General features: G+C 40.7%; 1 protein-coding gene across 1 annotated transcript in view; it reads left to right on the plus strand.

The window, feature by feature from the left end:
- The first annotated feature begins 5206 nt into the window (after positions 1 to 5206).
- Positions 5207 to 13854, plus strand: part of LOC107282564 (progestin and adipoQ receptor family member 4-like) — a 16868-nt gene continuing 8220 nt past the window's right edge. Inside the window, exon 1 of the mRNA XM_015810359.1 lies at positions 5207 to 5399. Within this exon, the coding sequence (XP_015665845.1) occupies positions 5234 to 5399 (166 nt within the window). The 5' untranslated portion in view covers positions 5207 to 5233. The remainder of the gene's footprint in view (positions 5400 to 13854) is intronic.

The raw sequence follows: 13854 nt of genomic DNA on the forward strand, positions 1-13854 counted from the left end.
TGTAACCTATCAGGTTTTTAATAATGTATTATCTTTAGAAGAGAGCAAGAGAAGACCTTATTCTTTCAACATCTATGAAGGTCAGCTTTTTGGAGGGTGATCCTTTAGCTCTTATAATTCTGCAGCTGAGAATGAAATTTCAGACTGGGTGTGTAGAATCTGCTCCAGCTATTAACTCAAAAACAATATCCCCTAGACTTTTCCAACCTGTGCCCTCCAACTTATTGTTATACACTTTTCCCAAGGTTTAGTACAAATCAGACCAACACAACAGTTACAAAAATATATTAGTATAAAATTAGTTGATAATTAATAGCCATACCTGTAAACAAAGATTAAGGGAAACTAAGAATTACAATCCTAGCATTTCTGGAGACTTATCAGGTTTGGGAAAGAGTGATGTAAAGGATTTGTCTGAAAGGGCATCCTTTGTGTGTCCCAGGAAGGAACAATATTAATTAGAGAAAATCTGTTTGTGTGTGCTTTGTGTGCATGTATGTGTGTGTGTATGTGTGTAATTCTTCAGGAACAGAATGTACAGAATGTTTCAGTTCCAATCATTTTAATTTCAGGATCTTCAGCCATGTTTACATATGTGCCACTTTGTCAATAATAGGAACAAGAGCCCAGCCTTTGAAACCCTTCAATGACTTGTAAAAAGATGAGTCTAGACATTTTTAAGACTGAAAGAGAACAGTGTGCTTCTTTGCGTAAAGACAATCTCAAATCCCCTTATATATTTTGAATGTTATAGTTGTGCTGTCACCAAGACTAAATCTAAATGTAAGACTATGACTCTGGGAGCTGTGGGCTCAGCCCTCAAGTATGTGAAACAACAAAAGTGCCTCTGAACATCCGTAAAGTGCTTTCCCTCAACAATTAGCAATTACGTCAAGTGCCTAGGGCAGCATTGTAAAAGAAGGGCTGGCAGATTTGTCGCTTGACAGGCTCCACCCAATGTTGGTTAGCTCTCAGTCTTAGAATCATTTTGTGGCAACTGGAAATGATTACAAGGCACCATTTCCAATTTCCTGGAAGGATGCTGAAATGGTATTCTAGGAAGTGTGGATAGCAGTCCATTGGACAGTTTTAAATAACAAACCATTCATGGAATGAGATTCTTTTTCACAAAAAGGGACCTAGGTTAATGCCTCATTCTTTTTCCATTTTTTTAAAGGTTTACTGAATCCCTAGGGCCTTATTTTAGAAATATTAACTGCAAAGTCTATCTACATTCAAATATATTTGGTATTTGTTCTGTCCTTTCAATGAATTAAATCCATATCCGAAACTTTATCAGGCCAACTCCTCTTGTCATCCTCTTGTATATAATTGAAATTTGTTTAATTATTTAACTTATTATGAAATAATTGTGCCGCATGTATATTAAGGAAAACATAATAAAGCAGGTAGCCATTAAAATTAATTGTGTGATCTGGATATGGGCCTGATCTGAAAGTACAGATTGGTTTATTTAAGGAAGCAGGTTCATGTTCAGAAGTGAGCTTTGTATACAACAGTAAATCTTTTAAAAATGTTCCTACTGAAATGAAAATTGTCTTCTTTCCTGGAGGACGATAGAATCTACCATACACAAGGAAAACAAGTCATCTTGCTGATACCAGCATTCTGGTGATGGTGTAACACAATCAGCTGAAGAACCCAGCTGCTCTGCAAGCTTCAGAAAAACATTATTCTGTGTGCATCAGGGGAAAGAGACATTTGGCCTTCCTTGACCTTCAGCCAGGGAATAGAGAAGCTGATGCCCCCTCTGCATCCCTGTCTCCTACGGTATCTAGCAAGTTTCTGAAAACAGTTTGCAAACCCCATTTGGTGTGATCAGTACAGAAAAAGAGTTGACTTAGTTGACTGGGAATGGCTTGCAAAACCAACAAATTCTGGTATAGCAAGTTTCATATCCTGCCAATCCCTCAATTCCATAGTATACACGTACAGCTTGCATCAATCAGATATACCAGATGTTCCAGAAATGCATATATTGTATTAATTAAATGCTAAAGGCAGGGATGTTTTTCTGTTAGTTACCTTAGACTTTCACAGTAACAGATCAACACCTTGGAACAGGTTTTATCTGAAGTACACTTTTTCTTGACCCACTTTGCATTTAGAAAGACTTCAAATCCTACTTTATTTCAGTGGGCCTTAGGACCATAATTTGATTGTAGGCAATCACAGATGATTTTCATGGTTGCTTTTAATTGAAATGTTATAGGTAAACCCCACTTAATGTCTATTCATTTAGTGACTGTTCGCAGCTATGACAGCACTGAAAAAAAAGACCTATGACCAATCCTCGCACTTACGACTGTCACAGCATTCTGCAGTCACATTATCACCATTTGTGATCTTCCCAGCCAGCTTCCAACAAGCAAAGTCAATGGGGAAATCAGCAGGGAAGGTTGCAAGTTGCACTCGTGGTGTCTCACTTAATGACCACAGTGATTTGCTTAATGGACATGTCAAAAAAAGGCTGTAAAATTGGGGGTGATCATGTGATGCCTCATTTAATGACTACTATTTAATGATGAATTTTCCTATCCCCTTTGCAGTCTTAAGTTGAGGATTATCAACTACACTTTGTACACTTTTATTTATTTCCCTTTGTGTGCACTACTTAAAGTATAAAAAAATCTATGGGGGATGAGGAATGAAATAGTGAATTATGTATGTTGTGACATTGTGATGCAAGCTCACAATGTGTATTTGGGTTAGATGCTAAGACACAACTGAGCAGATACTGTGCATTGGCCCAAATATATGACTGGGATCGCGTACCCTTCATTTGACAAGATTCAAAACTGACACAATCAAGAATAAAGAAATCCAACTTTTTCACATGAATAGGAGTAATATAGTCGGTTTCTCATAAATGTGAGCATTTTGTGGGTGAATGGAGAAAGAACCCAGACCTTGTTTCAAAAATTATTACCAATCAAAAATAAGTGAAGGAGTGCAATTCCACAAGCTGCATTAATTTTGTATCTTTCTTTTATATAAGGAGAATCTTCTACAGTATATGATTTGAATTCTCTCCTTCCACAGTGGGAGAATAGTTTACAAACTAGGTATTTCTTGTCCAAAGTCTATTTCTGCCAGACACCCACTCTGATCTCAGATAAATCACTGTCAAGGAGTCAGCAATTTGAGGAAAATGATATGTGATTAGATTACTATATAGGGCTGTTGGTAGTATTATTGAGGCCTGACCTTTTCTGAATTTGATAGCTTAAGCAAGTTCAGATCTGGTTAGAATTTGGAATTGCAGGCCTGTGTATTGGTCTTAAAAGAAAGCCTTATCAGACCAATTCTGTCTAGCTGCAAAGAAAACTGCATGCCTGTAACATGCATTGGCATTTTTAAAAGCACAAATAAATCTTCTAAATAAGGGGGAAAATTCTATTAAATTCTATTAAAATTTCTTATTGAAGAAATCTTATAGAATCACAGTCCCAAAACAGTCTGCTGGCTTCAAAACTCAAAGCGGTTTCACCAGACTTTTATTTATGATGAGCAATTTGGAAACCTGAACATGCTTTTGTAGTCTTTAATTGGCTTTTTTGTGGAATTGTTTTAAAATGAGTTTGGGGATAATCTACGGGAGAAAAACTCCCCACCATCCAGTCACAGCTGAAGAAGTTCAGTTGCCTCTTGAAAAAGCACCTTTGAGACAACCATGACCTGGATCACAGGTATCAAACTCGATTGCGTCATATGACATATCGTGATGTATCGTGACGGTTTTTGCCTTTGCAGAGCTGGGGTGGACATGGCCTGCGCGTGATGCATCCGGCCCGTGGGCCACCAGTTTGACATCCCTGACCTGGATGACTGAGAATCTCCATAGACATACAGGAGAAAAAGTCTTCTACAAATAATTTAAAAAGTAAATGCATCTTATAACACAAAGATGAAGAAAAGTAGTCATAGAATCATAGGGCTGGAAAGGACCTTGGAGGTCTTGTAGTCCAACCCGCTGCCCAAGGCAGGAGTCCTGGTTTAATAATAATGGACCTCCTATATTGTAATATTGTACAAGTAGTCCCTGACTAACAACAATTCGTTTAGTGACTGTTTAAAGTTACTACAGCACAGAAAAAAGTGACCTATGATTGTTTTTCACACTTATGAACATAGCAGTATCCCCATGGTAATGTGATCCAAATTCGGATGCTTGGCAACTGGTTCATATTTATGACAGTTGCCAAGTCCTGGGATCATGTGATCAGCTTTTGCAAATTTCTGGCAAGCAAAGTGAATGGGGAAGCCGGATTCACTTAACATGCAATGATTCACTTAACAACTGTGGCAAAAAAAGGTCGTAAACCGGAGCAAAACTCCCTTAACAAATGTCTCACTTAGCAACATAAATTTGGGACCCAATTGTGGTCATAAGTCGAGAAGTCTCTGTACATTCTACGTTGTAATAGAAATATGATATAAAATAGATTATTATTAAGACTCTATCGAATAGTCTTCCTCCAAGAAGATGTAGGACTGTTGAGGCGTCCAGGCTTAATTACTGTATAGTACTTTCCGATTAATTACGATTTAGAATCCTATGGTGTTAATCTTACAACCCTTTCAGCCTTTGGAGGGGCGTCTTTTGCCTGTTTCGGGCCATCTTCCGCGCACGCCGCGCTACCCAATCACAGTCCTCCCTGGGAGGAGACTGAGGGCGTGTCTCAATGCTTATGCAAAAAGCTGACGCTTATTAAGAGCGGGCAGCGATGCGAGGAGGGCCTTCGGTTATGCTAATAATAGAACGCTATAGTTTTCTTCTGGGCAGCTGATAGGCTCTCAAAATAGAATAGGTGTGGTTTGCATCTCTACATCCTATAGTATTACGCAACGCATAGAATCCTGGTTCGGACAACTGTGCCTTACCGAACTGCGGTGCAGAGATTATGCAAACGAGACGGGGGACGGTGGGCGCGGCTTGCATAAGAGGATGCAATGGAGAAGGGCAGGGCAACGCGCCCGCAAGAAGCGCGGGCAAAGGCGGCGGGCGACACCCGCATCTATTATGCTAATGAGGTCGGTGGGCGGGGCAGAATTGTGAGCTCAGGCTGCGGAGGGGAAAAGGAGCGGGGGGAAGCCCAAGGAGGAGTCCCCCCCTGCAGCGGCCCCATCAGCAACGGCAGAAGCAGGAGGAAGCAGAGCTAGAAGGATGCAGAACCCGGATAGTAGCTGACCCTGGGGGGGGAGCCCGGCCATGGCTTTCCTGGGGGGAGCCCGGCTCCTGGACTGGGCCAGCTCCCCCCCTCATTTGCAATTCAACCGCTTCGTGCTAACGGGCTACCGGCCGATCAGCTCCGGGTCCGGCTGTCTCCGCAGCCTCTTCTACTTGCACAACGAGCTGGGCAACATCTATACCCACGGTGAGATGCGGCAGATTCTCCTCCGACCCCATGCTTGCTTCCCCTAATCTTCTCTCCCCTCCGCTTCCGGGCTCCGATGCCCTCCGATCTCCATGCCCTCCCTGCAGGGCCGTTCCCGCCGTTGCCCTGGCCGCCATCCCCGCTTTTGCCCATCCGGAGAACTCAGGAATTGCGTGGGGCATCGGGAGGCTTCCCCGTCCGTCCCGCAGCTTCAGCCGGTCCCGTGTCCTTGGGTGGCTCCTGTATTTCATAGGATGAAAAAATTAAGTGACAGCACTGATTTTTTCGGATGCCGGCCATCCCATAGAGCCAGTATCCCGATCTCCCTCTTTCAGGGTCTGGATATGTTATTTCCCACCTGTAAAAGAAGACATGGAACCAACCCCTTCTGCTTCCACCCCCACCCCCCCACCTCCTACATTTATAATTCAGCCCAGTTAAATACTAAACTCCACTATACAGTATTTGGCAGCCCAGTACAGTAGTAATACCCTTGGAATCACTAGCCTGCTGGCTTAGCTTTCCGGCACTGCATCCTCAGACACACATTGCCAACCAGCCCCCCCAGCTGAGGTACCTAATTCTTCTTTGCACACACACATGTTTTTCTCTAGACTTTTTCAACTTTGGATTATTTCCCCCCCTCCCCCTTGCTGCCAAGTGAGGGATTCCTCCTACAAGATGGCAAAGAAGGCAAGTTTGCCAGACTTGGGACAAAGTTGTGCAGGGAAGCGTGGCCATTGAGTTGTTCAATTGTAGCAGTGCCCTGCCTTCTCCCAGAAAGGTTGCTATGAGAGCCTTTAATTTGGATTCCATGGGATTCAGTGAGCAAACGTCTGAGAAAGGTTAACTTTGCACTTTGTACACTTAAGGCCTCGGGTTCAATCCCTGGCATCCTTGTGTAGATTCATTATCGGCTCTCCTACCTTCCTGACCCTTGATCTGTGGCATTTTAGTATGCATCCTGTCCTGGACTTAATTCTGTAATTTTCATCCCTCACAAAAGAGCTTGAATAAGGAGCCTGCAACATTTAAATGTTGCTAAACCAAAACTCTGATCAATGATAGTGTTGCTAGGAATTGTACTTAGTTGTATTTAGAGGGTTGCCATATGCCCATTTATCATCAAAAAGTGAATAGGAATGGGTTGTTTTAGAATTTTGCCTAAGTTCAAGGAAGCAAAGAAAGCATTGGTTTCTCTGAATTTTTTCCTGACACTACTGGGCTAAACGTTCCATTGAGGGTTGAGAGCCTTACAAAGACCTCCACAAAAGTGACCACTCCTCATCATTCCCCCCCCCTTACTACATAGCTATGTGAATAATTTTGTGACATGTTGATGATACTGAAGCAAACTTGGCCTGGCCCAGCTATGCTCAGAAATAAATAAATAAAGACTGCCAATGAAAAATTCTGACTTTTCAAAACATGACATATATTCAATAGTCTGCATCACTTTGCAATCTGTTGTAAGCAAAAATACTGCAATTAAAATATATGGGGCGGGGGAAGAATGCAAATGGAAATAGGTTTTATTTCTTTTACTTCAAACTGATGAAGCAGATCTACTGTACGGTATTTGGAACTCTCCTGCTCCTTCATTTGAGTAGAGACCTAACAGGATCATTTGTACCACTGCTTTGGTACCTTTCCTATCTTTGTTGCCAGGTTGCAATAATAAAAGCAGGGATCCTCTTGAACATAGATTTGCGTTGAATCACAAATTAAGGAAATCTGTTTTGGGCTGTCGATTGGAAGAAAAATATGCATAAGTATCTAAAGCAATTTTTGAGAATTGAAAGGATGTTGTGGTGAATGTTTCATTAATTTTTATAACATCTTTGTAAACTAGCTTCATCCCCAGATTCCTGATGTTTATGAAAACTGTTGTGAATACTTGGCTGTGGTGATAATTTGAAATGTGAATATCCTTGCTTGTATTTTAGTTATTCTATTGCATTAATTTACTGTTGAAGAAAAACCATGGTTTGCAACATATAATTTATTCTAAGGCTTAATCAAGTGCTGGAGTCTTTGCTGAGTTCAAGGAAATGCTGCTGCCTGTTCCTAAAAATATATATTGTACTGTAAGGCCTTTGTATTATGAACCAATTGGGAAGACCGTGTCTGTTTGAATGTATTTAACTACATAACTACATAAATTATACATATTTTAATATAATTTATGTAACCTCCCCACCCACACAAACTTTATGTAGAATGGTTCACCAAACACTGGACTTTGTCCATTGTTTAAGGAAGCAACATATATTCAGATTTTGTTTGCTGCATCCAAAGTACACTGAATGGAATAGTATGTCATAAAATCAAAGTTTTACTCTTTCATTTTTAAAAAGGTTCTAATGTTAGAAATAAAACCATGCAGGCAGAAGTCTACAGCTAATTCTGTAAAAAAAAAATATCAATGTATGTTAAAAGATTTGTGTAAGCTATTTTTAGATGCATTCTCATTTTATCTTCAAATACTTGGCCCTTCTTACTACAAAAGTTGTGATCCAATTTCAAAATCTAGCTTTTAACGTGAGCATGTAAAGAAATAATACCTATGTTCCTAATGGATGCAGCCACCATCCTTTAGGAATTGTTTGAGGATCCTGTGTATGTGATTTTGCTTTTCGTTATGTAAAAGAGATAGACTCTCAATATATCACATTTATTTATACAGGGCAGTACTTAAGATGTTAGACTTGTGATACCAGATATTAGTCCTCTTCAAAGACAAAAGTTCCCCAAATCACTTAAAATCGGTCATTTTCTCTCAGCCCAACCTATTTTCCATAATCAGTACTGAGAAACATTGGACGTGTGTGTACTTACCCTAAATTCCTTGGGAAAAGGCAGGGAGTTAGATATATTTGTTAGACAAAAATCTAATCAATGAATAGCATGAAATAAAATAAAGAAATTAAGACAGGTGTCTTCAAGAACTGAACTTCTGCAGTCTTCTTTAAACAGCAGCCAGTGAGCTAAGATTATGTAGGAAACTAATGCCTTTTTTGTTGTTTCATTATTTCCTGTAAGAAAATGAGAAGAATTGTGTTTCCGCTGTGGGCAAATACATTAGTCTGGAATAATAGTGTGGAACAAATTGTCTCAGGACCTTGCAAATTTCCTTTTGCTAGCTGTTCTGGTAAGTCAACCAATGAGGGCAGCTCTTCCTGACCTCTTATGCCTAACCAACCAAGGTGCTCAGGAAAGTTGTGCAAAGTTGCTGCTTATTGTTGCTCATTGTGGGGAAAGAAGAAAGCAGAATGCTTCCTTTCTTAAATGGTTTTCTTGTGGGAATAGCTTTCCCCATTCTGGCTCCCTTCCAGCATGGAGACTACAGCTCCTTTGTCCTCCTCACCCTACCAGATCACTGGGAGCAAAAAAGTATTTCTCAACCTCAGCAGTTTTAAGGTGGGTGGACATCAGTTCTGGGATTTCAAGTCCACACAGCTGAGGTTGAGAAACACTGATTTGGAGAATCCACCTTGGGAAATGTTGGCTTAGAGGTTCTCCATCTTTGTAAGGATAGTATGGGTTCATTATTTTGTTGAATTAATTGATATATTGAGAGTTATTTTTCATGGATTAAGAGATGTTTGACTTCTGGGGCCACCACAATTGATCTTAGGTATTTTACAAGATTGGGGTTGCAAAAGCTTCCAGTCTACTTGTGTCAAAGAAATCAGGGGTGTGATAGGACTTTTTTCCACCTAACAAAATATACTAAGAAGTATCAGCTCTTGTGCACTGCAACACATGTTTAAAATGCATTGTTTGGAAAAGATCCTACCAAACTCCTGATTTTATGGCCACCACAGACTAACCAGTTCTCCTCCTATCATATCTAAAACCTAAATGGTGTATATTGAAAGAATCCGTGGGTTGAAGCTGAATCCTCTCTAAAACTGCTTCCAGAGTTAGCCTTTCCCCCCCCCCTATACACTTTGTTTAAATGAACCCATTTCAATGGAGTCCATGTTATCTTCCCCACCAATCCCACAGTGCATTTTTCAGGTGCATCTTGGTCATCAGAAATGTTCAACAAACCAGAATGTAGGAAGCTGGTTAGCCTGCACTCTTTTGGAAAAATGGCATATCAAGTGCTCTAATAGTGTCCTTGAATAATAAGCTTTTCCTTGATGTTCCTGGGCCGGTCAGCAAGAGCATCATAATGAGAAAAGGTATTGTTCTCAGTCCGCTGATGTCAAATGAGGGCAGGGAAGAACAAGAGAACAGAGGAGCAGTTGTAGTTGCCTAAGCATGTTGAACGGCATCGGTAGGAACACAGCAGTAAGCATTTGCTGGCTAGATGACTTTGAACAATATATGTAGCAACTTCCAAAGTTCTCAGAAAACATCCTGGGCAGTGCTTAGCTGCTTTAAGAGGGGTGGACTTCAACTCCTAGAATTCCCCCAGCTAGCATGCTGGCTGGGGGAATTCTGGGAGTTGAAGTCCACCCCTCTTAAAACAGCTAAGATTGAGAAACACTGTGGAGATATCCCTGAGGATGGGTGTGTTGGTGCACGTTGTTTAATGAATCACCATCTTACAGAGAAGACAGACATTTAGTTTTCTTCCCTATAATAAGAAAAAAAAACCTGCCCTGGCTTAGTGCATTATTAGCGTCCAAGTTCCTAAATGGAAAGACTTCCTTCTACATTGTTTTCTTTGTCAAGGCAACGCCAGCCTGCCTGCTAAGAAATCTGTGCATATTGCAAAGGATTCTGGGAAGGGGGAGCTCCCAGGCATGCTGGATAATGGTGGGCATGCAGTCTTTTCATCCAGATTATTCCATCCCTCAGAAACAATTTGCATCTCCGGATTTGTTGGGGATGGCCTAAATTTCGGAATTTCAGCCAGCATGGCCAAAAGGAGGCTGAGAGTTCTGGGAGTTATAGTCCCTCACAGCTGGAGGGTCCCAAGTTAGGGAAGATGATCCTAAAGAAACTGTGTATGTGTGTGTGTGTGTGTGCGCACGCACGCGTGCGGGGGGGGGGGAAGCAATGGCAATGCTAAGGTAGAAATTCAGTAACAGCAAGTTAATTGCTGTAACTTCTTTTGCAAATCTAATTCTTCCAGCAAAAAGCTAAGGTTCAGATAGACCCCTGAGCCACGAAAGCTGTTGAGTCAAGTGGAACTAGGTGCATGTGTTTGCGTGGCTTGCCTATACTCACTTCCCAGGAAAATTGATTTACGCTGCTATTGATTATTTTAGCGTTACAAGGGTGGAGATCTCCAGGGAGCGGCCTGTACCAGGTGCCTGGGGTTGGTTTGTCAGTGCACTTCTTAGGGCTGTGGCCCAATAATGCAAAAGGAAGAATCAAGGGTGGAGTAAAAACATGACTTAAGCTAATCATTGATCTGATCTAGCGTTCTTTTTCTAATGATGACTAACCCAAAACTTCTGAGAAGCTTAGAGGTAGAACATGTAAATGTTACTCATCTGTTATTTGTCCTTAGATACTGTAATTCTCTAAGCTATGCTGCCTTTACATGTGGGGATTTTATTAGTTCTAACTATTAGCCATTGCTTGTGGGGGACTTTTGCTTGATTTTGACCAGCACTGTGCCCTGCATAATGTAATTTCTGGTTAAAGAATATCATATAATGAGCAGGAGTAGATTCTCTTTGATGCTTTACAATGCTACTGGCAGTTAGAATAACCCATGCTATTCTTAGACATTGTGGTTTATTTTGATTTGTTTTTTTTCCCCTTTCCTATGCTGCACTATAGATCCTACCCCAAGGAACAGATTGGACTAGATGACCTCTGGACCTTGCTTGTTCCAGCTATCAAGTCATCTAATTGGCTTGTTGTGCAGCTCAATATATAGAAGTTTAATCTGTTCATGGAGAGCTTTCTTTCCAGTTCAGTCTAGCTTAGCTTTCATCTCTTATAGAATTGAGGAGTCCTGCTGGGAGGTGAGAAGGAATTATGGTTTATAAACATAGAAGGGCCTGCTTCTGAATTGGAGAAGAAACCTTGTTTAAGTATTTCATAATCTTTATCCAATACTGAAGGATAAGGGCAGGATATGATTACCATATTTGCACTGCAAAATCCCATTGACCAGATACATCAAAGAGGCAGCACTTTCCGTATCTCTTTACTCTTCTCTAGAAATCATTCTAATTTCCATAGGCTCCATACTGTATGATAGCCATTGGAGGTGTTATATGCTGCAGACTCTTCAGCGAAGAGTCATAGATACTACTGGTCTTGACTCTTTTGTTTTGCTAAAAGCTTTAACTTGTAAGATCTGTAAAACAAAGGACTGTGGCACAGATATGGGCTAGGGTGTACAGTATGTTTGTGTGCCAGATGATGTGACTTGTATATTTTGAAGTTAGTGACATAATATACTCAGTAACCACCTTAACATCTAGCTTCTCCAGAAAACCCAGAACCCAAAGTGTCAGAGCATACTGTATTTTGCAGAATCAATCCTTTGCTGCTTTGGTTGGAGCAGCAAAATCTCTGATCAAAATAGAGCAGCATCGCTTATCCTGGGCTTCGTTTGGATGAGTGGGTTACATCCCAGAATTCCACAGGCAGCATAGCATTGCTAAGAATTCTGGGAATTGAAATGCACACATCTGGGGGACATCCACGTTTGGGAAAATTGGTGTAAAGTTTCTACAGAGCCAGGTGAGCGCAAGGTCTAATGCAGTAAACATTCATCTGTCGCAGAGGTGGAAAACTATGCCCTCTTTATGAATTGTGGACTTCATCTCCCAGAATTCCTGAGCCAGCATCGCTGGCTCAAGAATTCTAGCAGTTGAAGTCCACAGGTCATAAAAGGGCCATAGTTCCCCATTCCTGTTCTATCATACTAACCCCGTCATGTCAGTTTTTCAGTGAGCTCATGTTGATTTTTGAAGTCAGGAATCGGAGGCTGGATGTGCCTCATGATTTGTTGAGTCCATGCTTGGGGAAATTAAATGACATTGTGTGGCCATGAGGTAGAAAGAGGACATTGACCTGGACTTCCCCTCTTTTTAATGCTCCACGTGGCTAAAAGAACATTGTATGTACTCATCCTTCCTTCCTTTTGGCTTGGGGGATTCTATCCAAACAGGTTGAGAGAACCAATACATCCCTTGCAGCCTGCTACAATTCTGAATCCTTTATGTAGTGAAGAAAGTTTTGACTCTCCTTTCACAGATAGAGAATTGAGGTAGATGGCTTGGGATTCAGCCAGGACTTTATGGGGGTAGGAGTGGTAAAATCTGAATGCATTATTATTTAGAAATTTTAAAGCTGCCTTTTGATGGCTCACAAACATTTGAAAAACATTCTGATTGAATAAGATGGATTCACTGAGCCTGGAAAATTAAATAATACATTCCAAGAACAAATACAGTAAATGGGTCAACAATAGCTAAAGAAGAAGAAGAAGAAGATCAATATTAATTGCTGTTTAAGGCTGAAGAGAACAGGATAAACTGCGCCTGGTATCTGAAAGGCGATTGTGCCAGGCAAATATGCTTACAAATGGAGTTTCATAATTGTGCTGCTGTCCCAGAGAAGGCCTTCTCGGGAAAAGTTACCCACTGGCCATTAGAAATAGGAGATTGCAAAAAGCAGATTCTGAATTGTCTTGCTTCATCTAGCCAAAATTCTGCAATTTGTCTGAGACAGTGGATCTTCAAGGAGTTGGCAAGAGCAGTTTGAAAAAGGAGAGTGGAGGGAGAGGACATCCATCCCTGTTTGAAGCCAAGTGTAAAGACCCTGGTTTGTAATAAGCTGTTTATGGTGCTCTACATCTGTTTCATTGGAATTCCCTTATAAATTAAGAGAATTCTGGTTTTGGAGGACACCAGTCTGGGCTTAACTAAAAACCATTGATAGATTTATTTAGTATAGATTTTGCGCAATATCCTTTTAAAAAATAATTAAACTGAGGACAGGAGATCCTTTTTCATCACACACACACACACACACACACACACCCTTTTTTTGCAGCTTGCAGAAACAGCTCATCAGTTTACATTGAAGGGATTTTATTGTGCTTATGATTTTGGTATGTTTAAGTTTGATATTAGCATTTATTTTATATATAGTAACCATTTTATATTGATACTTATAGTGTTATCATTGTAATCAGTTTTGTTATTTTGTAATCATTATTTTGTAGTTAATTGCTTGATCAGATGCTTTATATATACAGTATATTGGAAAAGTAAGGGCTTCATGCTTTAGGTATAGGTGGTTGCTTATATGAAAAGAGCACAGTAAGGGGAGGGGGGGAAAGGAGTTACAGATGGAGCCTGGGTTGCTGTGTATGAGTCATCATCTAGGAATTATTTTTTTGTGCCATCTTATGCCTAGTACCAAGACCTGATCTTTTTGTTCTGGAAAGGTATAAAAGGTGGAAGACATCTTTTCTGGTTGTTGCCTTCATCTCTCTACCAGCCACGAAGAGAGATGGGGTCACCCAACT

This window comes from Protobothrops mucrosquamatus, unplaced genomic scaffold (genome assembly GCF_001527695.2).
Source record: "Protobothrops mucrosquamatus isolate PMUCROS unplaced genomic scaffold, P.Mucros_1.0 scaffold8, whole genome shotgun sequence".
In the NCBI taxonomy this organism is placed as follows: domain Eukaryota; kingdom Metazoa; phylum Chordata; class Lepidosauria; order Squamata; family Viperidae; genus Protobothrops; species Protobothrops mucrosquamatus.